We start from the raw sequence: 25,775 nt of genomic DNA on the forward strand, positions 1-25,775 counted from the left end.
AGGTCTGGAGAGTCTGTGAATACAGCAGGGACATGCATCGCTGCTGTGGGTAACTACTGTGCAGTGGGGAACTCTTCTCCAAAGCAGTTAAGAAAATGAAGCAGCATTAGGAACAATGTAGGGAAGTTAAGAGCAATCAAATGAACAACCAAACCTACTAAATACTCAAGAAATAGGAAGGTAAAGTCTCAGACAAGTGTTTTAAAGACCACATAGACTCTCACTGTCTTGGGACTTGATTCTGCATACTAAGTGAAGGTTTGTTTTTCGAAACAGGCTCTCTTGAAATAGCCTCAAACTCACTATGTGGCTGAGGCTGGCCTTGAAATACTGACCCTCTGGACTTTATTGTTTATGTTGCTCTTGGAGTCTCAGCTGGGGTGTGGTGACGCACACCTATAATCTTAGCGCTCTGGGAGGCAGAGGGAGGCAGATCTCTGTGCGTTCAAGGCCAGCCTGGTCTACAAAGTGAGTCCATGACAGCCAAGAGAAACCTGTCTTGGGGGTGGGAGGAAATAGGGTCTCACTATGCTATCCAGATTGGTTCCTGGACTCAGGACACTCTTCCGCTTCAGTCTTCTGAATATTTGGGGCTACGGGCATGTACCACCACTTCTACCACAACTGTTCTATTTTCTTTTGTATATATTATAGAAATTATAAATAATTAACTCATCCCAGCCTTAGTAATACTCATTTTTAAAGACTGACTTACTGATTTTAGTGTGACCATTGTCACATCAAGTCTCTATATATGTACAAATAGAAGATGAAGTATATATAAATCTTGTATAAATAGAGATGAAGTACAGCTGCCAGCCCCAGTTTATATTCGATCATTCCTCTATAGTAACTAAGTAAAAACAAAAGTCTATTCCAATTCCATTCTTTAAAACAAATGACAAAGATGCTTCGTGATAGTTTGGTTTGTGATTGGGTTTTTAAAATATATTTGTGGTTACATTCATATGCAAAGTTCTTTTATATTTTCATTTCCTTTTTCTGGAGACCTACCATCCTTTTTTAAAAGAACAGACCTGGGCATGGTGGTTTGTATCTGTCATCCCAGCATTCAGGAGACTGAGGCTGGAGGATTGCTACAAGTTGGAGCCTGCCTGGCCTTCGTAGCAAGATACTGGTTTTTTGTTTTTGTTTTTTGTTTTTTTTTAAGTTGGTGGGGAGGGAAGAGAGGAAAGAATGAACCCGTTTCTCACCTTTCAATAGAGGTATTTATAGCCAGGTAACGAGGTCACTGGAATATACTCGGGTATCTGATTGCATAAGCACTGCGTAGAAGAGGCCCAAGCCTCTCACCATGCCACCCAAAGTGACCTGTCATTTACTCCTGCTTTCCTAGACATCCATGGTTGCGTCCCCACAGTCATGCCTGACTCTTCCCCAGTGTGTAGCTCATGTCTAGGTCACAACAACAGATTTTTTCGGTGTCTTTCTGCAGCCTTCCTTCCTGCTTTCCATTGATACCACCTTCATGCCAGTGCTCTTTACCTCTGGACCAGTCTAACTGGTCTCCGGCAACTCCTCCCACTCATTGTCTTGCATGGTAAGGTCCAGGAGTCCCCTGCAGCACCAAAGAGAACCAGTCAGAGTGGACTTTTTCGCTGCCCCTGGATGCAGTCTGTCTGTCCTCCATCCTCTTGCTGGGAAGAGTAGTTAGTTGCCCTGCTTGCTGCCTTTCCTCCACCCACCCCCAAACCGACCTTTCTGTTCTTCTTGTTTTCCCAGACATGAGCTGACTGAGCTACCATTTCCACTCATCAGCACAAACCCGCCGCCACTGCGTCATCATCCCTTTTCTCTGTGTTCAGTAAGAAAATCGATGCCCTTGATGGACAGGGAGTAGGTCTAAAGCCCCGGCACCTCTCCCCCCAGCAACCTTGGTAGACACTATTGGACTAAGGGATGAAGGTGGACTTTGGCATGACTCAAATTTGGCTTTTAATTCCATTTCTGTCTGGTTATATCTTTATTTCCTCATATGAGATAGGCAGGATTATAACCCTTTCACAGAAGTTTTGAAAAAATCAAATAAAACAAATATGTGTGAAATGTGTCCTGCGTGATGCCTGACATGTAATAAATAATGAGTGGCAGTCATCCCTATAGTGGTTATGCTCATGCCAACTGCTCAGTTAATGTTTGTCAGTCACCGTGAGCCTCCAGGAATTTAGTTTTCCCTCTTCATTGCTCAGATGATTACAAACACTGTTATGATACCACCATCAGTCTGTGTGTGTATGTGAGGTGCGTTTAGAGGTGCTTGCCTATGTCTGTGGAGGCCAGAGATCAACACTGGCTGTCTTCTTTAGTTTCCCTCCACCTTGTTTTTCTGAGACAGGAGCTTCCTGACTTGGCTACACTGGGGTATGCTCCAGTGAGCTCCAGCGGCCTACCTGGCTTGCCGCCATTGTTTCTTGTCTGTGTATGTGCTAGTATTATGTCACATTGGCACAAACTAAGTCATCTGAGAGGAGGGAACCTCAATTAAGGAAGTTCCTCCATAAGTGCTGGGCTGTAGGCACAGCTGGAGGGCATTTTCTTAACTAGTGATAGATGGGGAAGGCCCAGTCCATTGTTACTGTGGGGATATCCCTGGCTGGTGGTCCAGGGTTCTATAGGAAACCAGGCGGAACAAGCCACGAGGGGCAGTCCTAGTAAGCAGCCCCCCATGGCCTCTGCACCAGCTCCTGCCTCCTGGTTCGTCCTTGTTTGAGCTCCTACCTTGACTTCCCTCAGTGATGGACCGTCTCTTAGAAGTGGAAGCTGGAATAAACCTTTCCTCTCCAGGTTGCCTTGCTCATGGTGTTCCATCGCAGCGCTAGAAACCTTGACTGAGACAGTGTCAGTAAGAGTCAGGGAAGCTGAAGATTAGGTGTTTGGTTGTTTAGAGAAACAGCTCATTCAGGAAAACAGAGGCTGCTTCCATTTCATGAAGCTGCCTTCCTTCGCCCTCTCTCCTTCCACGCCTCCTCCTTTTATTTTGTGGTTCTAGGCTTTGAACCTCATACATGGTATGCAACAAGAAACATTCTTTTAGCACAAAATACTATGCTCTCATACAAGGAAAATAAAATTCTAAAACTAAGAATACATAAAGTGGGAGATTTAAGAAAAACGAGTCTTTGACGTCCCATATCAGGTTCTCTGACGGTTGGCTATGTGGTGACACACACCTATAATCCCAGCATTTGGTGGGCTGGGACAGGATGATGGTGAGTTTGTGGTCAACCTGGCCTAAACAATGAGATATGTCTCAAAACAGCCACGACAAAAAAGCATCTTTCATTTAAATATGAATTAACCTATTTCAGAAATTAAAATAGCTTATAAGAAAAATGAAACTTAAATTACTTATAAAACTTAGAGAAGAACTAAATGTTTTAAAACTTGCATGTTGGGGCTGTGGAAATGGTTCGTAAAATGCTTTCCATATAACCAGAGGACCTGAGTTTGTGGGTTCTAGGGACCCACATTTAGAGGGTGTGGTGGTGCGTGCCTGTAACCTCAGAGCTGGGGTATGTGGACGCAGGCTGAATGGGCAGTCTAGCCAAATTGTTGGGTGTCAAGTTCATGAGATACCTTACCTCAAAAAATAAGATATGGAGTGACTGAGGGAGACACCTGATACTGACCTCCACATGTCCATATAAGAAAACATACACACACGTGTGTGTCCACACAACATTCCCGGCAGAGTGTCAGAATGTGCGTTATAACAGGAACATCAGACCCTAGTGAGGCTTGCCCCGTCCTGACGTTAACAAACAGCCGCATGTTTGTCCTTAGAGCTGCCGTGCTGGAATATTCTGAGGACACGACTAAAGCAGCCAATGGTGGCTGGCTTGTCCCACAGTCGGATTTAAACAGAAAGCCTGTAGAAATTGCAGGGCGGCGCTCAGCACCAGGAACACAGAGCGACCTTGACATAAAAAGCACAAAAACCACAGAGCGAGCCTGACACAAAAAAACGGAGCCTGACTCCGTGTGACGTGGAGTCAGTTTGTATGTCTGCCTTGACCTAGAATGGGAGATGGAGCCCTCGGCCACATGGGCTCTGCCTTCCCCACTTGTCAGAGTTTCACTCCCTTTTTTTTTTTTTTTCCTTTCTTAATAGGGACCACGTGCAGTGGTCTAAAGAAGAAGAAGACGCAGCTAGGAAGAAAGTAGAGGAAAATTCAGCCACACGAGTGGCCCCAGAAGAGCAAGGTAAAGCTGGGCGCCCTGTGGGGTTACACGTTTGAGAGCTCTTAGCTTCCACCCGGCCAGGCCACCCATTGCTGCCTTTGCTGGGCTTCCCCGTTCTTCCTTGTTGTGGAACCAAAATTAATGAAATAAATTACGCATTCACCCTGTAATTGGTCTTTTGGTAGTCATATTGCTTTTTCTGGGAGACATACATATGGGTGGCATTTTAAGCAAGATATGAAAATGTAACTTTAAAATTTTCTTTAGCTACTCCACTTTCACTGTGTTACTGTGCATTTCACTTGCTAGAAACCTCTAACAAATTCATAAGCGTTGAGGAGGAAGAAAAAGTCATATGGAAGTATCGCTGGCCTTTTAGGATAAGGGACTGTGTGTGTAGTGTGGACTCACTCATGTGTCTCTGTGTGGAAGTCAGAGATCAGTTTCAAGTGTTTTTTTTTTTTTTTTTTAGACAACGCCTGTCCCTCAACCTTGAACTCTGTTTCAGCCAGACTGGCTGGACAGTGAGCTCTGTCTCTACCCCACCCCCTTGTGCACATTTGGTGTGAGTGGGGCATAGCCACTCTGGAAACCATTGGGCAGGCTCCTTAAATTAAAAATGGAGGGGCTGGAGAGATGGTCCGCTGTTAAGAGCATTGCTGTACTTGGCTGCTCTTGCAGATGACCCTGGTTCGGTTCCCAGCACCCACATGGCAGCTAACAACTGCTTGTAACTCCAGTACCGGAGACTCCAATGCCCTCTTTTGACCTCCATGGGCACCAGGCATGCATGGAGAATATTTACATATACACAGGCAAGTACTCATACAAATGAAATAAATCAAGGCTGGGGATTTAGCTCAGTGGCAGAGCAAGGGTTCAGTCCTCAGCTCTTAAAAAAAAAAAAAAAAAAGGAATAACAAATTAATCTTTTAACAAAAATTTAAAGTAGTATTCCCCTATAATTTATCAGTTTACTTTTAGGATAGACCCCAAAAGCTTCAAAGCACAGTCTCAAAGAGATAATATGTATTGCATGTTCACGGCAGCAGCCTCCGTGATAGGCAAAAGATAAACACAATCAAAACACAAATGTTCTGAAACAAGCGATACTGTTAAGTACTCTCCTGTTCATAAGTTAGAGACAAGTAAGTGTGGCCCTACGGGAAAGAACAGTGCGCTGTTCTACCTGGGTGTCAGGTAGCACTGTCCAGATGTTCAGGGACACGGCTTCAGCCTCTGTCCACTCCCCAGAGGTGGCCGGGGCCTGCAGCTACCGTAGATAACGGATAACGGAATGTGCTGCATGGCGGTGACTCAAGGGCTGGTCGGGTGGAAAGCAGGAGCTCTGTAATGGGAAGAGTTAGAGTTGGCATGCTGGAAAGATTGCAGAGGTCTGTTTCACAACAACGTGAACACACCTAGCGTTATGGGACCATGCACTTAAGAATGGCTAAGATGCGTCATTTTATGGGTTTTTACCACAATTTTTAAAAATATCACACTGAAAAACTTTTTTCGAAATGGTCAGTGTCCTTCACACCGTATGACTCCTAGTCACTTCGCCTAACTGCTGCTCTCTCTGTATGCCATTTTCTACCTTGTTTTTCTTAAAATGACCTTTTTCTTTAGAACATCTCCTGCCTCCCTCCTTTTGTTGTTTATGTGTTTGTGGTGTGTGTTTAGGTATGATTATGTGCATGTCTGTGGGTCCTATTTACATGCTATTCACCCTTTATGGGGAGACGGTCAAGCAGGGTTTCTCACTGCCTATGCCTAATCAAGGAGGCTGGGCTGCCTTGCCAGGGAGCCCCAGGGACCCACCTACCCTGCCTCTTTGTTACAAGGATTATTAGTATGTACTCCGGTGCCAGATTTTGTTGTTGGTTGGTTGGTTTTTAATGTGGATTCTGCCGATCCACTCAGGTCCTCAGGCTTGAGATACAAGCACTTCTCTCCTGAGCCATCTCCCCAGATCTGCCCCTGCCTCCCTGGTACCAAGCTACAAACATGTACCATTGTGCTCAGCTCATTTTAACATGAGCCCTGGGATGCAGCTCCTCACAGGGCGAGCGCTTTACCAACTGAACAAATTCACTGTGCAGCGCTGGCTGGCCTAAACTCAAAGCGTAAACCAAAGCAGCCTGGAGTTTGCAGTGATCATCCCTCTGCCCTCTGAGTGCCAGGAAGGCTGGATTAATAGTTCCTTAGAGCTAAGCATGGCGGTACACGTCTGTAACCCGAGCACCTAGGAGACTGAGACAGGAGGATTGCTACAAGTTTGAGGAAAGCCTGAGCTGCATAGTGAATTTGGGGCCAGCCTGTGCCCACCTAGTAATATCCCATCTCGTAAATCAAAAATTAATAATTTGTTGAAGTACCAAATAGGTACAGAAATTTATGTAATTCACAAAAAAGTCCTCACAGTTTGTGCTGGTTTTCACATCCACATAAGCAGCATCTACATGGAGAATCAGAAAGTTACCAGTGGCACAGCAGCTTCCTTGTACTCCTGATCAACATTATCACTCCTTCAACTCCATCAATGCTATTCCTCCTCCAACCCCCACACCTCTCAACGAGCAGCTCCGGTCGTGGCTTCTGATGTCATGGCTTTGTTTGGGTGCACTTGCTCTGCTTTCCTGATCACTGCTTCGGCAGTGGCCGTTTCAGAGCAGGCCACAGTCACCAGACTGGAGTGCCCACGCACCACATCCGCATCACTGAGTTTGGGATTGGGGGAGGGGTGTTTATTTGGGGGGGGGGTGTTTACCAGTGTATGTAGGTCTGAAGTTGATGTCTATGTCTTCCTCAGTAGCTTTCTTTTTTTTTTTTTAAGTTTGTTTGTTTTTTTTTTTTTTTTTTTTAAGATTTATTTATTATGTATAGTGTTTTGTCTGCATGGCCAGAAGAGGGACCAGATCTCATTGTGAGCCACCATGTGGTTGCTGGGAATTGAACTCAGGACCTTTAGAAGAACAGCTAGTGCTCTTAACCTCTGAGCCATCTCTCCAGCCCCCTCAGTAGCTTTCTACTTTATTTACTGAAGCAAGGTCTCTTGCTGAACTTGGAATTTGCAGATTTTGGCTAGCCTAGCTAGCAAGCGTGCCCCTGGGGTCTCCTCTCCCTGCCTCTCTGGTACTATAATACAGCAAGCTGCTGCACCTTTTACGTGGGTTCTAAGAATCTGAATTCTGGTCTGAGGTATTGAGCTCTTGCACAACCAGCATTTTATCCACTGAGCCATCGCCCAGCCTGCAACATGTTTTTATAAATATTTTTAATAGAACACAGACGTGTTCATCTGTTGGTACACCGTCTGTGGTTGCTTTTGAGCTGCCTGGTTCAAAAGAAACTGTAAATGTCACATAAAGACTAAATACCTGGGCAGTGATGGCACACACCTTTAACCCCGGCACTCAGAGGCAGAGGCAGGAGGATCTCTGAGTTCAAGCCTCGCCTGGTCTACTGAGTAAGTTCTGGGACAGCCAGAGCTGCACAGAGAAACTCTGTCTCAGAAAACCTAAATAAACAACAAAACAAACAGACAAATGAAAAGACTAAATACCTTTCTGTCACTATTTAGAAAGGCTCTTTCAAAGCTGGAAGTCTAGGTTGACCAGCTATCCAGAAACTCTCCACGGAAAAATGTTTACACTCCTCCTTGTAAGGTACATAGTGAAAATCAGGAGAAGCACAGTTGAAATGATGCTAGTTGGTAATTGCTGAAGCAAAGGTATCTGGAGAGACTGAGATAATGAGACAACCAGCCTTTAGCTGGCAGAGGAGCCAGTGCCAACCTACCTTGCTCTCTGGAGTCATTAGTAACCTAGCATTTCCTCTGGCATTGTTTGTTATTCCTTAATGGCAGTCCTTCATCCTCAGCATGAGCGAGAGTAACCTGGGGCTGGACAGGAGACGGGCCCCCTGACCCCAGTGGAATTAATTTGATTTTTATGAGTTCTCACTGGGCAGTCCTGGGGTGGAATACAGCCAGGGAGTGTTGGGGTTGGACATGAGAGTACATACCAGGGGCGGTGCTGCCTTCAGTTCGCCAGCATCGCATTCCTTCACAGGCGCTCTGTCCCTCTCTCCGAGGAAGTAGAACTTCACTGCTTTGCCAGCAGCTGTGCAGACATATTTTCCACGTTACTCAAGCTTCTGCTAGTGGCCACCTGGATATGGCAGAGAACCCAGCCTGGACTAAGTTCACCATTATCAGTTGTTTGAATTTATTTCCAGGAAATTAAAACTTATGCACAGTATTATCTGCACATTATCATAATAATATAAAAAACAGGGATTTCTTTTTTTACTTCCTTTTGAATATTTCTGTTGAGAACTTAAATAGAGCAGAGCTGATAATGTTAAAGTTCTCTGTGCATGGCCGCCTACTTTGTCCTATTTGTATTAACAATGAACTTGAGTGAAGCTAATGAGAAGGTTATTTTAGAGCCTCAGAAACCACAGTAAAGGAAAACGACAGTTCCCACAGAACCATAGCGTGACTAAAATAGAAAGGTGGTGACTGGCCTCTCTATAGAAGAGAAAAGGCAGGCACGGGAAAGCTGACGGTACCACTTTGAGGCATTTGATTTGCTATTACTATGACAGTCTTTTCTAAGTTTTTCTGGCTACTGTGAAGATACAGAACTAAAGAGTCTGTCTCAAAATGACTCAAAGAAGTAGAGATTTATTCTGGAGCACCACTTCATCCCTGCTAGTGCACTGGGCTCCATGGTGTCAGGGAACCACTGCAGGAAAGGCCCCGAGGTATAGTGCAGAGAGAAGCTCAGGCTGCCAAGAGGGAGGCAAAGAAGGAAACTGGTCTGAGGGACTACAGTGAATGACAAGATGTTCCAGGGGCAGCCACCCAGCAGTCTGTGCCAGGGGTTGAAGACCCCACACAAGTCTCGGGTGAGGCTTCTCCTTCACTGTTTCAGGCCTCTGATGAGAATGGGTCAAGGGAAATAGATCACTCTGTCCGCCCCCAGACTTAGTGAGAACCCTGAAGAAGCTACGACCCAGCCATCATCTTTTCTTATCGAAGAGAGTCCCCGAGTGTTTGAAAGAGCCAATCTCTACCACCACAAAAGATCCCGTCTGCAGAGCTCTGTATATATAACAGGGCACTGTTTATTGATCTTATCTCCTTTATCAATGCCACTGGGAAGAAATACTGGTTATTCTGCCAACCTAGCCAACCCTGTTGCATTTCCTTTGGTCTCTGTATGTCACTCTCCCTTCTCCCATTTTTCACCTATTGTCAGAGCTACTGGTGAAAACAGAAGTTAGAAAACACCCTCACAATCTGAAAATAAGATCTTATTCGTGACAGATAATCACCTTTGCTGTCGAATGGCTGTGGGCTCATTTGTATAATGAAAATGTATAGCACCCAGGCTCCACTTAGCAATATTTCTTTCAATTACGTTGCCCAGATTAATGATTTTTAATTCCATGTTTTCTTTTCCTAATTACTTTTCAATTTTATTATGGCTCATATTTCTTTTAAAACTGGGTTAACCCAGAGAAATAAAAAATATATATAATCAGGTTTTTTTTTTTTTGAGTTAACACAATTATATTTTATAATTTCCTTAAAAAGATCTCCAGTGTGTTATATGTCAGCTGGTTGTATAGCAAATGCAGTGGGTTTTTAAACTTAATCACAATAGCAGCTGCTGTTTCTACTTTAAAATATCTTTGTAAATAAAGTCCTGCCTTGGGTATATTATCTACATCAGGCAGATAATAAGAGAGGGTACACTTTGTGTTGTGAATACCTTACCACTGAAGAGACTGTTCTATGTGAAGGGGGGGGGGGAAACAGAATAGTTAAACACCCTGTACTGATAAATATAGCATGCCTGCCTCTGAGATAGATGGCTTTGGCTGCTGAAAGTTTCACACAATGCCCTTAGAATTACACTTTGAATTTTGTAATTTTAAGAGTTTTCTTTTATTAGACAGTGAACTTCCTTCAGTGACATGTGGAAATTTCCAACTTTGAAAGTTCAGGTATTTGCGTAATTGATGTGCAAAAATAACTTTAAATTACTTTTTGTTACATAGCAACTTAGAATAAATTTTCATAATTCATATTAATCACATCATATACGCCAGATACATAAGTGGTTTAATTTGGTTTTTCAGCGATGCTGTTGAGGGTGATTCGGGTGACTTGTGAGCATATAAGCATAGTGAGTGTGCTGTATTTTTTTGTTCCGCTCAGCAGTGTGGGACTTAAATAATGAATAATTGAGAACTTTCCTCATGGAGCCGTGCCGAACCAGATCACTATATCCCTTTTATTGTCATTGGCATAGAACAGTTCACTCCGGACAGCCGGAAACCTACGACAACAAAAGAAAAAGATGTTCCTCCAAGGAAAACTTGTCATTCATTCACCTGTTAAGGTCAGAGCAGTCCCGCTTTCCCCACACTGCATAGACTCTGTGTGGCTCCTGACCTGAACAGATGGCAGCTAAGAGCAGGGTGAGCCCAAAGCTTTGCTGTCATGGTCAAAGAGTGGCCCCTGTTGTTCCTTGTCATCACAGGCATGCCTTCAGTTCCAGAAATCCAGTCATACGCCGGAGGTGTTTACTGTCTCGGGTCCATAACTATGACGAAGCTGATGGTGCTTCTGTAAGGTTATGGAAACCATTGTCCAGGCTCAGGAGCCATGGATATTTTGCCAGCTTTGGTGGGAGACACCACTGGGTGGCGCTGAAAATGTCAACAAGTTCCAGCCATGGGTGCTGGCTCTGCTTTGTGGCTGCCCTACAAACCAACCTGTACTCATAGAACGCTTTACAGTTCTGTTGCTAGCCGTGGATTCATCCTGTGACCTCAGGTAGCATGCATCTTATCTCACTGAAAGAACTGGGTTTAATTGACTCTACTTCTCATCCTCTTTGTGAAGGCTGACTCCAGTCAGCATTATATAATCTTATACTGATTATACCTTATACTAAGGTTTTGATTTCAACGTGGTGCTTTGTAATTGAGAGGAAATTGAGAACCAAAAGAATGTATTCTCTTCAGGAAGATTTTGGAGGAAGCACATGTTAATTGTGTTTAAGGAGGCGGTGTTGGCCAAGAAGCCAGGGCTTTGGAATTTGACACACTTCATCTAAGTCCTGATGCTGCCCTTTCTGGCTCGGAGACCTTGGGGGAGAGAATATTAGGCCCCTTGACATTGGATTTCTTATCTAGACATTGAAATAACGTCTATCTGAAAGATACTGTTAACCCCAAACTGTTGGCTTCCCCCATGGTAGGCTCCCCTCCTTTTTTCTGCCCTCCTTTTCCTCTTTTTGTTTTGTTTTGTTTTGTTTTTGTTTTTTTTTCTTTCCTCACTTGGTATGGCAAAGCCCGAGGGTAAAAATGAAGCTTCACAGGAAGAGCTCAAGTTTGTTCAATGTCCAAAACACAGACAATTGGGAGTCTTGGGCTCACAGATCTCATGCCATGGTAAGTAGGGAAGCCATAGGTTTGGGATGGGTGAAATGAAGGGGAGAAGAGGAGCAAGGGGAGAGGGGAGGAGAAGAAGGAAGGTTAGTGGGATGACTATGATCCACACGTGAGAAGACATCACTGTGAAATCCATTACTTGATGCAGTGAGTTAATGGGAAGAATAGGTAAGTGTAGGGGAGGCATCCCGTTTTTTCCTGGGAATGACAGATCTCAGGCACTTTCCCTTCTTTTATAGTAAGTTGCTTCTTACCAAGACAACCTGTCACTTAGGATGTAAATGAGGTCACTGAGAGCAGGCTTCCGAGGGAGTACTGCAGTTTATTCCTGTGCTTCCAGCACTGGAAAGCCTGAAACACGAGTCCAGCCTAGGTTAAATCCTGTCTCAGCCAAACAAAAAGCAAAGCAAAGAACCAGCTTCCAGAAACCGTTCTGTCAGCTATCTTAGTGCTGATTGGTTTTGGCTAGCCCACCTGAAGAGAAACCCCTGGCCTTAAAACATCCTGTTTCCAAGACACACAAGATTAGGACAAGGTAGAAATTCAGCTAGGCCAATAAGCAGCACACTGGGTAACAACAATGTCAGGAGTAAATGGGAAAAAATCCAAGAAAAGCATTTGACATAAGCCAAAAACTATGTGTCACTGGTGGGTTTTTATTTATTTGTTTGATTTATTTATTTATTTATTTTTTTTTTTTTTTTTTTGTTTGAAACAGCAGCTCACTACATAGCTCTGTCTGTCCTGGAACTCACAGAGGTCTGCTTGGCTTTGCCTCTGCCTCTGCCTCTGCCTCTGCCTTTTGAGTCCTGAGCTTAAAGAGATTAAAGAGTTAGGGTTTAATTTAGGTGCCCAATGTGTTTTATATTTGAATGTAGCTTATAACAGCCACAGCATTACAGATTAACAATTGGCAATGCTTGCTTTTCATAAATTCATGTATGTATGTATATGGGGACTTGAACCAGCTGTATAGATACGCCAGTTCTTCTTAAAGGAAGTTGGCATGGTGAATGAATGATTCATCTGAGATTCTGTGTGGGTGTGTTACATGCATGTAAGTACATGTGCCTACATGTGGGCATGTGGAAGCTGCAGCAGGAGGTGGGAAGTCTTCCTCTAGCATACTCAGGTTTCCATCAGTGAAGTAGAAGCTCACTGTTTACTGCTTGTTTGTTTTGTTGGTTGGTTGTTGGGTTTAAGGTAGGCTGGCTTACTAGGCAGCAAGCTCCCAGGATTTACCTGTGTCCACTCCCCATGCACAGCCACACAGTTTTGTCTGTGGGTGCTGGGGATTTAAACTCAGGTCCTCGTGTTTGTAGAGCAGGGGCTGTCACCCACTGAGTCATCGCCCCAGCCCCCAGGTATCGTTCTTTAGCTTTGCCAACGGCATTGCAAAGGATGGAGCTATCTAATGATCACTGTATTGTGCTGCTCCAAACTTCCATCCACTAAGAATGAATACAAAAGAAATGTCAGAGTTGCCACCAGCGTCTTAGCTAGTATGGGAGTGTTTCTCTTTGTGTTAGCCCCCCTGTTTGAGGTGCTGGCCTACTTGCTCATTTCTAGGCTGGGCATTTGAGTTAGTTACCGCTCCCTCCCTCCAGTAAATAGAACTGCTTGCACATATTCTTGTCACACTACTCTCCTGAATTTCCTAGTCCACCCTAGTTAAGTCTTATGAGATACACCTTGAGATTAAGCAGGGTGTAGTATTAAATTCTAGCTAATGGTGATTCATCTCAAATTCACTTCACAAGCAGCTTCACCTTGGAAAACCAAATGCTAGAGATTTGGCTAAATGTGGCTTTTGTTAGCTTTAAATGTAGGTCTTGGGGCTGCTTTTTCTTAGGTATAAAATCTTTGTTTTTTTTTGTCTGCATAGCGTGAGTTACAAAGAGATTTCAAGACAAAGGAAAATGAGAAGTCGCAAGGAAACCCTTGGGAAATCTGGAAGTTGTCTGTTTTCTCCTGAGTCTAATTTTCAAACTGTGGTTTTGTTTTCCCACACAGTACACAGGTGCACTTGGATTGTTGAAAGCGAACACAGAACATTTTCAAGATAAACATGCACCATTGGATTAACCATAAGTAGGCATCCTTTGGTTAGTGCAAATGAAATGATGGTCTAGACTTAATGTCACACAATTCCTTATAGTTATAGGGACCCAGTCATTTCTCAGACCTTATATGCAGATGGAATTTACTTCTGCTGCTGCAGTGGACTCTGGAAGCATGTGCCTGGATGGGTGAGGGCCTGTGGGACAGGGCTATATGGATAAAAATGAAGGAAAACTATGAGTGCTTCAAGACAGCCACAAAATGAAGGAGATCGGCTGGAGGGGGCTGCGTTAATAGATTGAGCCGCTTTGAGATTAAGAAGGAAAGGAATCCCTTATTTTTATGTGTACTTTAACATAATTTGGGAATTGATGGTAAATTCATATGGATCAAAACTAAACAAAAATTCTCCTTCAAACCACAGGTTTTTAAATTTTGCTTATGTTGTTCTTTGTTTGTTTGTTTGTTTGTTTGTTTGAGACAGAGTCCCAATTTGTGCCCATGCTGACCTTGAACTTATGACAGCCCTCTGCCTCAGCCTGCTCAGTGCTGAAGTTTCAGGCATGAGCCGCCATGCATGGTGCTGTTTTATGGCTAGCCTAGTAAGAATGTGAGAACGTTCGCCTTCACGTTTGTGAGCACATGCGGTGTTTTCCCTCTTCCCCCTTCCTTTCGGGGACCGCTATAACATACACATTGCCCTTTACCTTACTTTTCTCTAACACTAAACCTGGGAAATTATTAAATACCCATTAGGAAGCTTTTCCAGACTTTGAAAGCACTTTTAAAATGTCATGAGTCTGACTACTAGGGTAAAGATAATTCTTAATCCATGGATTAAGCCTAAGGATTAACCTTGTTACACATAATTGGAGTCAAGAAATGGTTGTTGAATGAAACATAGAGTGAGCAGGCTATTTTATTTAATTAACTTACTCATTCATTTATTTAGTTTTTGTTTGAACTTGTGACCCTCCTTCCTTCTCATAAGTGCTAAGCTTAGAGATATGTGCTGCCCTGGTTTATTTGAAGCAAGAGTTTTGCAATATAGTTTAGACTGGCTTCTGTGTATTTCAGGCTTCCCCCATCTCATGATCCTCCTGCCTCAGCCTCACAACTGTTGGAATTACAGGCCTGTGTGACTGTGTTTGGCCTGAATCATTTTGTTAATGCAAGGTAGAGATGGGGGAAGGGGGAGTAAAAGGCTAAGAAATGCCTCAAGTTATGAGACCATTGACCTAACTGTAGCCCTTTAATCCCGGATGACAGCCCTCACTAAGGTCTGTCTGTTCAAGAAAGCATCAGTAATTCGCTTGGAGACTTCCATTAGGAGACAGCAGTAGAAAGAGATAGCTCTGGTTTTGGGAGTGGGGTCAGGGTAAAGCTATGGGGTGGCCTCTAAACAGTTTGGGTTCCTTTCTTCAAATGTAGAACCTGGAACTGAGAGTAAAGTGTTTCATTGAACCCTTTCACTCTAAAATTATGTCATTTACAAGTCCTACGTTCTTCTCTGATCACCAATAAGCACATTTGTCATATTTAAAGTGCGTTTATAGAGACAGACTGGGATGGGTACTTTCTCTAAAAAAAAAAAAAAAATTTCCGAAAACACACAAATACTTGATTAAAAATATGCTTATCAGGCCAGGTGTGTTAGCACATGCCTTCAGTCTCAGTGCTTGAGAGGCAGAAGGCAAATCTCTGTGAGTTTGAGACCAGCCTGGTCTAACTAGCAAGTTTCAGGCCAGCCAAAGCTGCAGAGTGAGATCCTGTCTTAAAAAATAAAATAAAATAAAATAAAATTTTATGTGTGTGTGTGTGTGTGTGTGTGTGTGTGTGTGTATGTATGTATTATATATGTGTGTATGTATGCAAAAAATAATTCTCAGTGATTCACTTCCTCTCAAAATACAATGGCCAACTACTGACAGAAAACCAGATTTTTAAGAGTAAGACCAAATATCTTGCACATTGATCTTTTGAAGAAGATTAAATAAACTTTTGTATTTTTGGCCTTAGATAAGTAAAATTATTATAATATTAAAGTTATTAAATTGGAAATGCAGTTATTGATAAATACATATGTCTTAGTCGATGTTCTACTGCTGTGAAGAGACACCATGACCACAGCAGCTCTTATGAAGGAAAACATTTAATTGGGGCTGGCTTACAGGTCAAAGGTTTGGTCCATTGTCATCATGGCTGGAAGCATGGCAGCGTGCAGGAAGACATGGTGCTGGAGGAGCTAAGAGATCTACATCCAGATCCACAGGCAGCAGGAAGACAGAGAGTGACACTGGGCCTGGCTTGAGCATCTGAGACCTCAAAGCCCAGCCCAGTGACACGCTTTCTCTAATAAGGTCACACCTACTCCAGCAAGGCTACATATCCTAATTCTTTCAAATTGTGCAGCTTCCTGTGAGTCTGTGGGAGTCATTTTCATTCAAACTACCATAATATGTAACGTATTTACAGAATTTTTACTGAATACTTATTTTATTTGGTTTTTGTTTTTTTTGGGTTTGTTTGTTTATTTTTGTTTGTTTGTTTTTGTTTTTTGAGACAGGGTTTCTCTCTGTAGCCCTGGCTGTCCTGGAAGTCATTGTGTAAACAAGGTTGGTTTTGAACCCAAAGATCTGCCTGCCTCCACCTCCCAAGAGCTGGGATTAAAGGTGTGTGCCACCACACTAGGCTTAAACATTTAACTAAAGGTATTTAGTTATCAAAATAGCAGTCAGTAGGAAATACAATTTATAGTAAAATGGGTTTTTCCCCCTCTTTGTTTTAGTTAAGTTTGAAAGTGATGCTAGCAAATACTGGGACACATTTTACCAAACACATAAGAATAAGTTTTTCAAGAATCGTAATTGGCTCTTGAGGGAATTTCCTGAAATTCTTCCTGATGATCAAACCACTAAGGAGAAGGAGAGAGAACCATCCTGGGATCAAGTCAGAAGCAACCTCTCAAGAATTCCCGGAATGGAAAGCCACTGTGGAGAGCATTCCATCTCGTCAGAACCCCGGAACAAAGGAAGGTCTGACTCTGCCAATCCAGACTTGGAAGAACACAGCAAACGGTCTGGGAAGGCAGAGCAATTTCCCGGCAGCAATGCCACTTTCCGAGTCCTAGAGGTACTGTGCCCGAGGGACAAGACAGGAAGTAACAGAACGTGACAGAGCACACCCCATACTGTTTTATGAAGGGTCTAGACTGTGCAGGCGGGAAGACCAGATCTAATAAATGCTCAGTGTGCTCTTGTACATAAGCAGTACTTAAGGGACTCACATCTTTAATGAGTCAAGTTTTAAGTTTGTGGCCTTAATTTTCATTTCTTTACCTTTTTTTCTCTCTTAATCTGTAATTTCTAACTTTTGGTCCTACTTTTTGCTCTTTGTTTTTTACCTTTTGTGGGGTGAAATAAAAATAAGGGAGATGTTTAGTTTGCTGTAATCTTGTGTAGATAGTGGTTTTCCATTTTTGAACCTAAATCCTGTGTTTCTGATCCTAAGGGTAACAGTTGTTGATTACAGAGAATTTGCTAAAGAGCATATAAGAGAAATACAGTTACCCACAATTCAACGAACAAGTTATTTAACCACTTTTTCTGCTGGGCGAGAGCTTTGAGACCTTGTGTTGCCCTGTTTAACGTCATGTCATAGGCAGTTTTCTGCCTTTGATTGTTTTCTGTAAACATCTTCACGGCTGCACAGTATTTTGCCGGATACTATTATACTTACCTGCTGATATAGCACTGGCAGTTAATTGTTTTCTCAGCAAATGTCTTTGGGTGTAGATGTTACCTGCCTTCCCTTTTCCCATTCTGGGTTAGATTTACTAGTTTATAATATTTGGGATTTTTCAGAGCTCTTAAATCAGAGTCTGTTTTAAGTTACACTAATAGCTCCGGGTATGGTGGCACTTGCCTGTAGTCCCAGCACTCAGGAGACAGAAACAAGAATATCTATCATACATGTTCAAGACCAGCCCCCCTTCCCCGCCACTTCTCTCTTGCTCTCTCCCACTCCCACACTAGGGTTTGAACCAAGGACCTTGCATGTGATAGGCCAGAGTCCTGCAACCCAGCACATTTTGAGACAGGGCCTCCCTAAGTTGCCCAGGCTGGCTTTGGACCTGCTCTGTAGCTCGGTCCTCTCACCTCAGCCTCCCGAGCATCCGAAATAACAGGCCTGGAGTTCCAGGGCCCTCTTTAGCCTGATTTCATTCATGAGTTTTTCACCACTCAGGGCCACTCAGGGCCTCACAGCCCTTCAAACACTGAGAAGTCACGTGCTCTTCATGTGTATTCTGTCCGCTGCCTTCTGTCGCAGTTACTGCAAAGCTTCATTGCCACCATGGTGCCCACGATGCATTGTCCACTTATTAGTTCAGTTGGGAGGGGCCTATTTTCATAGTCAGGCTTGGATTGTTACTCTTGTGACTTGTTTCATCTGGCCTTTGAGTTCACAAGTTCTGCCATACCCAGAAATCCAGTATAATCGTTTATTTTTTTAAATCGAAAATCCAGTATTGTGAGTGAAATGTAATGTATTCACATTTGTTTATTCTCAATTTTAGGTTGGCTGTGGTGCTGGAAATAGTGTTTTTCCAATCCTGAACACCTTGCAGTGAGTTTTAAGTGTTTTCCCTTACAAAATCTTACATATTTATGGGATGTTGAGAAATTCTGGAAATACCTTGTCATACCTATGCCAAGACTATGAGTAAAGCAAGTTTCAAAAGGCACGTTCCTAGTGACTAGCATCACACAGAGCGGGGAACATTCCGGAAAAGCATTCCACAGCCCTGGGTCTGAAGCAGTTTTTAAACTTGTGTTTACGTAGAGAGCAGAGGGAAAAAAGAGCAAGAGATTCCATCCTTCCACCAGGCTGTGCTTTGCTCAGCGTCAGACGTAGTGTAGTCCTCCTGGCTACCAGATGGCACCTTACACAGGAAACTGAATGTGAGGCACACACCTCCCTCTTTATCTTATGCTATCAGCATCGCTGGAGTGGCACCCAGCACATGCCCTTTGTGTGTCACCTTATTGTGCCCAGACTCAAAGTCATCTGGAGTGGTAGCCCTGACCGAAAGCCGCATTAAAGTAGAAATGGATGAGGGTGACACAGATGTCCTTCTTAGCCCCCTTCACAGTCACCAACAGCCCCGCCTTGGTGTTTTCGTTTCTGTGATAAGGCTGTCCCTTACAAAAATCCACACCTTTTACCTCCTCTTACCTCTCCAGGTCTTTCTTTCTTCAACTGTACACAATAGCTTTCACATCATACCTTTCATCCACTAAAATCAGCATAAACATCTTTCAGAAAACTTCCATCAGGAGGAGGTGAGAGGTTCTCTCATCATCTAACATAGCTACTGTGCAATTTTTTAAATTATTTTTTTAACTCAACAATATGATCTTATTTTTTAAAGATTTATTTTTTTATGTATACAATGTTCTGTCTGCGCATACACCTGCACGCCAGAAGAGGGCAGATCTCATTAGAGATGGTTGTGAACCACCATGTGGTTGCTGGGAGTTGAACTCAGGACCTTTCGAAGGGCAACCAGTGCTCTTAACCTCTGAGCCATCTCTCCAGCCCCAACAATATGATCTTTTGAACTTTCAATTACAAAAAATGTAAAAACAAGCCAGGTATGGTGGCGCATGCCTTTCATCTCAGTGCTCGGGGAGGCAGAGGCAGGCAGATCTCTGTGAGGTCGAGGCCAGCCTGGTCTACAAAGCAAGTCCAGGCAGCCAAGGCTACATAGAGAAACCCTGTCTCACAAGAAAAGCATCAGGGAAAGCAGAGAGCAGCGCAGCTAATCTCTAGAAACCCACCACCTTGATTCAACAATTACTAACACAAGCCAATCGTCAAGCCACTTCTGGGTTCAGGATGCACCCCAGTATTCTCTGGTCCTTCCTACCCCGTATGTAAGAGACTGTGCTTCCCCAGTGTTGTCTACCGGCCGCTACAGTGGCCAACGGTGGGCGGTGCTGATAATGAGGATGGTCTTACTCTTCTTGTACTTACTATCTGGTCTCCCTTTTCCCAACTTCTAAGATGAAATGTTCTGTTCTCCTGTCTCACGTGACCAGGCCCCTTCCCCACTATGCATACATGCCCACCCTGGCGAGGGGTTGTGTTACTCTCTGATCTCAAGGCGTTACTAAGCATGTTTTCTTTAACTTTCTTCATTCTCTGTTTTTTTTATATTCCAGGTAGCCTAACAGTGTGACATAGCAAGAGCTCCATATATACTGTTATTACTCTCTGAGTCCATACTAGTTAGTTGTACTTTCACCCTGTATTTCTCCCTTCCCCGCCCCCCCCCCCTTTCCCCTCTTCCTCATTTTCTTTTTTCCTATGCATCTTCCTTATCCAGCACGGTCTTGCTGTATACATCAGGATGGCCTCCAACAAGGTTTCATCCCCCATCCCTGGGATTACAGGTGTGCTTAATAACCCGGGGAAATTAATTCATCTTTAGAAGCCAGCCAGTGATCCGCCTTCCTCAGGGGGAATTCAGCTTCCCACCCCCAGGATTAATACGTTATAGTCTCAGCATGTTTTACCATAATTAGACCAATGGAATTGAGAGGTCATATCATTCTCCAAGGATCATTTGATCCTCAGGCCTCCACCAAGACAGTCCTCCTGGCGTGGCGGCGGTGGTGGCTTGCACACCAGGCCACCGGGAGAAGAGCCAAAGCCGTCAGCTGACTTTGCAGAAAGACTCTGGAAAGCCATCAGGCAGCCACAAGGCCTGAGCTTGCTTTGCTGATGCAGTGGGGATTCCATCTCAGAGGTCAGGTCGCCACCTTGACAGGACACATGGCACGTGCTTCCCTTTAACCCCTAGACTATTCTGTGTCTAGGCGTGCGCAGTAACTGCTCAGAGGCAGATGGCAGAGCTCTCTCGTATGTGTGAGGTGGACTTGAGTCCAGAAAGGCATTCTGGATTATGTAGACAGTTTTAGAGGGTCATCTTAGTCTTTAAGTCCCTGGAAGGCAGAAGCAGGTCTCCTTTAATGATGATGATGATAGTAACAGCAGCTATAATGGCTGACGCTGTTGACTGCCTGCTCTTCTGAGCCATGCGTGAATCTCTCGAAACCTTACCACGTCGATCCCTTCAGATGGTCTGTCACAACTGTCTCCAACATCACACCCATCTCTATTTAAAGCTGAAGAGACAGAGTTGGAGACAGATTAAGAAACCCTCCTCCTGACACGTCACTTAGTACTGGTGGAGCCAAGTGTTAGGACTTGGGCAGTCTGGTCCTAGAGGCCTTTCATCCTTAGCCACAGATCACACGTGTCTCAGTGCTGACGGAGCGCATGTCATATACACACAGCACTCAGTAGACCACAGGTCACACCTATCTCGGTTTCATGGAAGATTACAAAATGTATGCTAGAATAAGGCACAAAGATTTTCTTTCTTCTTTCTTTCTTTCTTTCTTTCTTTCTTTCTTTCTTTCTTTCTTTCCTTCCTTCCTTCCTTCCTTCCTTCCTTCCTCTCTCTCTTTCTCTCTCTCCCTCCCTCCTTCCCTTCCTTCCTTCCTTTCTTCCTTCTTTTCTTTCTTGACAGAAGCGTACTCTGTAGCCCAGACTGTCCTTGAACATTGCCTGGACCTCCTAAGTCCTGGGAGTAGAGTCATGTGCCACGATGCCTGGCAAAGTAACATTTTTATATGAGATAAATGAAGAGCAAAGCAAAAGCCAGCGCTGCAAGCTTTTACTTTGATGTAGTGCTGGGTGACTTTTCACAGTCAAGCCCTATTTATTATACTTTTACTTGTTTGGACAGATCTTAAGTTGAATGCAAATCCTAGTGCCTCAATTAATTAATTAATTAATTATGAGTTGTAGTATTTATCAGCAGGTAGCCTTTAAGAGTGTAATCTAAGTCTAGGCTGCTAAATTTGTATTCTCACTTGTATCCGTATTTACTTAGAAGTCCACCTGGCCTGAAGTGTCTCTTGAATCTAGTTAAGAGGCATAGTTTGTACTTCAGACCTCTCCTTACATCCTGCCACGTGCCAATTTGGACTCTTAGATCACTGTGCTTCTTATTCCTGGCATTTGATTTCCACCCTTAAACCTTTTTGCCATGCCAATTCTCAGAGTGCCAACCTGTCCCTACAAAACTTTCAACTTAGACACTTTGGGATGCTGATCCTTCGACCCCTTTCCAGGTTGTATGAAACCAGCCATGTCCACAAGAGCCAGGCTCACACTTACGCGTACAATTGCTGTGTGATGACATACTCATCTGTTTTCAGCAATTCAGACCTTTTCTAAGCAGCATGGTACAAAGATCATTTGATGCCAGTATACAGAGGATGAGCACCAACGCACTGGCCCACAGAATTCTAATGTCTGCCTGCCCAGGAACAGTGCAGAGTCCAGCTGTCACTCCTTAGTTCAAGTAGAGGCCAAATATAATATGTTTAAGTTTGGAGGCCAAATTAATCAAGATTTTCATATGGGTAAATGTTCCTCTATAAAATAAATAAATGAAAGAATTTTTATTAGCATACTGTAAATAAAGAAACTGATTTTTCAGAGATGTTAAATCAAATTCACAAATAAGTGACAAATCCAGGATTTCGATACAGGTTCATGGGCTCCTAACCCCACAATCTCAGTATTTAATTAGGTAACTTCATTTCCTACTTTATATTCTCACTCTTGGTGTATCCATTAGGTTCTACAAGTGCCTGACAATAACTAGAAAAGATAACCAAAAATTTGTATACTAGAGTTTAATTCCCCTTCAAAAAATTATGTCGGTCGCCATTGTGAAACTATATGTGTTTCTGTCCAGTCAGGGTATCAGAGCAGCTGTCTGGAAAGGTTCAAAAGCCAAACACACTGTAAATAAAGGAAGACTGGAGGACACAGGGTTCTGAGGGGCTTGGAGAGGGCAGATGTGGGCAGCTGAAGGCACACTGGGTGACAGGGAGAAGAAAGGAAGAAGTACAACATGGGAGTGTGCTAGGAAATAAGGCAGGGGCTCCTTCAGCCCAGGACAGGGGCTTCCACGGTACCCTGGAGCGACAGGTGTGTGTCACCCTGCGCCTTCTTCTCTCTAGTTTGAACACAGCTGACTCTGGATTTGAATGTCTTTTCTGTCTGCATAGGAACATCCCAGGAGCCTTTCTTTATTGCTGTGATTTTGCCCCTGAAGCTGTGGAGCTCGTGAAGGTATGCTGTATTAAAGAGAGCCATGGGCTCACGGGGCGCCTGCGTCCTCAGAGTGCCTGTCATGCAAGCAGGAAGACCCGAGTTCAGATCTCTAACACCCATGTTAAAAAGCCAGCTTGGCAGCGTGGGCCTGTGCTCCCAGTACTCTGGAGCCAGAGACAGGAAGATCCTGGGGCTTGACAGCCAACCAATCTGGACAAATCAGTGAGCTCCAAGTTCAAGGAGAGACCCCATCTCAAAATACAAGGTAGAAAGCAACGGAAAAGGATAGCCAGGATTGATCGTTGATGTACACACACACACAAGTCCACAGCACTCAAACCCATGCATGCACACACATAAATTAAAAATAAGGAGAGGGGCCACATGTAATGGTGTACGCCTCTAATCCCAGCACTTGGGAGGCAGAGTCAGGTGGACATCTGTGAGTTCAAGGCCAGCCTGAGCTCTACATAGTGAGTTCCAGGATAGCCAAGGCTACGTAGTGTGACCGTCTCAAAATAAAACCTAAGTGAATGAATAAATAAGTAAAGAAAGGCTTTAAAAGTTCCAGTTTGAGAGGCCTGGAGAGATTAGCTTAAGAACACTGGTTGTTCTTCTGAAGGACATAGATTCAGTTCCCAGCACCCACATGGTAACTTCTCTTACTCCAGTTCCAAGGGATCTAACACAAATTCGCCCACCTATCATGGCTCATGGCCATCTGTAACTCCAGCCTCAGGGGATGCAGCGACCTCTTCTGGCCTCTGCAGGCACCAGGCACAGACATGCATGCAGGCAAAGCTCCTATACATATAAAAATAAAAATACTTTTAAAAGGCCTGATTTGTTTGATTTTAAAGTTACTGATGCATCAAGTGCATCCATGGCCATTTGTTGCTGAGCTTTTGCAGTTTCTGGAAGTCATTTCAACTGATGCCAAAGTAGGTAGAGGATGCCCATTTTCCCCGAAACAGTAGAAGTTGTTTTGGATTTTAGAGAAATGTCATGGCTGGAGAGATGGCTCATGTCCTTGAAGAGGATCCGAGTTCAGTTCCCAGCACACACTTGAGGTGGCTCACAACCTCCTCTCACTAGCTCCCAGGATCTAACACCTCCCCTCAGGCACAAACCCACACACATATATACATAATTAAAAAGAAAAATCATTTTGAATTCAGACTAAACTCACGTTCATGAATGAAGTTCAAAGGATACCAATAATATTAGCCAATATTTTAACTATCTGCCCCAAGCTGGATTTTTTTTAGCTAAACCCACAAGAAGGTGTCTCTTATTCATGCCCATCCCTCACATCTTACACATAGCCTGGCTCATGGTAGCCACTGCATTGAAATGTTTGAGATAAGAAAAGCTAAGAGTCTGTGAGGAAAGCCTCGGAAACCAGCGCTTCTCGCACAAATTCATAAATGCTAGCTGGCGTTCATTAGAACGAAGACAGCGTTTGCCATTGCCTAGAGCGGGGAGTGGAAAGAAATTGTAGTAACAAGGAGGAGTGTAGGGAGATAGCTCAGCCAGTAAGGTGCTTGCCTTCCAAGCCTGAGGACCTGAGTTCAGCTGCCAGAACCCGGATGGAAAAGGCTGCGTGTGGTGATGTGTGCCTGTAACGCCAGCCCTGCGCCAGCGGAGAGATGGCTCCTGGGAGTTCACGGCTGGCTGGCCTAGCCTGTTAGACAAGTCCCAGGCCAGGGAGAGACCCCGTCTCTAACGTAAGATGGATTATATTGAGGAAAGACAGTTGAAGTTGTGCTGTGGCCTCCATACATGTGTCCACCTGCACACACACGTGTGTCTATACACACGCACAAACAGCTACAAACAAAAAAATGTGTTAAACGTGTAAGTTAAGTAATACTTTCCAAGGTTAACACTGAAAATTAATTTTTGACAAGAATAGTATTTATTACAGACATTTCCTAAAATAAAAAAAAAAGGCCCAAAGAAGAAGGCAAGTGTACCAGTACTCACATTTCCCAGGGTGGCATGATGGGTTGGCGTCTCTCCTTCTGTGTTCACTCCGCTGGCTCACGGGTGATCCCATTAGCTGCCTTCAGCGTCCTAGCAACCTCTTACGTCATTCCCTGCCACCGCAGCCAGGCCTGTCCACCCCTTCTCTCGGTCCTCAGTCCCTGTCTTTGTCTCTCTCTGTCCTTTTCTCTCGACCTCTCTCTCTCTCTCTGCTCTCTCTCTCTCTCTCTGTGTCCTCTGCCCTCATGGCTCTGGCCCCGTCTGTCTGACTGACTACGTGTCCAATCATCTGCCCCCTCACTCCTCTCCATTCCCCTCCCCCCCAACTAAACTTCCCTCTGTGAGATATTTCTGTGGCTTGATCACAGAACAGATTCTGCAGACCTCATGCGTAGTGTGTTATGCCCTAATGCTGTCCACGAATAGCCTTACTGAACTGGTTCACGCACCATCCCATTCAAGTGTACAAGACAGTGGACTTTAGCATGTGTGACGCTGCGTGCTCATCATTGTTACCTAATTTTGGATGTGTAGTGGAAGATGTTTTGTATTTCACGGAAAAGGGAACATAGAAAAAGCAGATCAGGGACACACGAGGACCATCTTGGCACCTCTCAAAGAACACGGGAGTGACCTGCCAACAGGCCCAGAACCTACTTTACTCCACTTCCAAACTGAAAAACAGAAGAGTGTTTGCTAGCAAGTCCCAAGTGTTTTAGGCTTAGGTTTTTGTTTTTTGTTTGTTCATTTTTTTTTTTTTGGGGGGGGGGTTGGTTGGTTTTTTAGGACAGCTTGAAATAAGTTAACAGGATACTGAACTAGAGATGAATTTTATTCAGATTCACAGAAAA

The 25,775-nt window shown here is 43.9% G+C and overlaps 1 protein-coding gene across 8 annotated transcripts in view; it reads left to right on the forward strand.

The window, feature by feature from the left end:
• Positions 1–25,775, forward strand: part of Mettl8 (methyltransferase 8, methylcytidine) — a 91,178-nt gene that overhangs the window by 59,069 nt on the left and 6,334 nt on the right. For all 8 annotated transcript variants that reach the window (XM_055600322.1, XM_055600320.1, XM_055600321.1 and 5 more), the window contains 4 exons: positions 4,133–4,224; positions 16,529–16,872; positions 18,317–18,366; positions 22,893–22,956. In XM_055600322.1, the coding sequence (XP_055456297.1) occupies positions 4,133–4,224; positions 16,529–16,872; positions 18,317–18,366; positions 22,893–22,956 (550 nt within the window). The remainder of the gene's footprint in view (positions 1–4,132; positions 4,225–16,528; positions 16,873–18,316; positions 18,367–22,892; positions 22,957–25,775) is intronic.

Source organism: Psammomys obesus, unplaced genomic scaffold (genome assembly GCF_907164565.1).
Source record: "Psammomys obesus unplaced genomic scaffold, mPsaObe1.curated_primary_1811, whole genome shotgun sequence".
NCBI classification, from domain to species: Eukaryota; Metazoa; Chordata; class Mammalia; order Rodentia; family Muridae; genus Psammomys; species Psammomys obesus.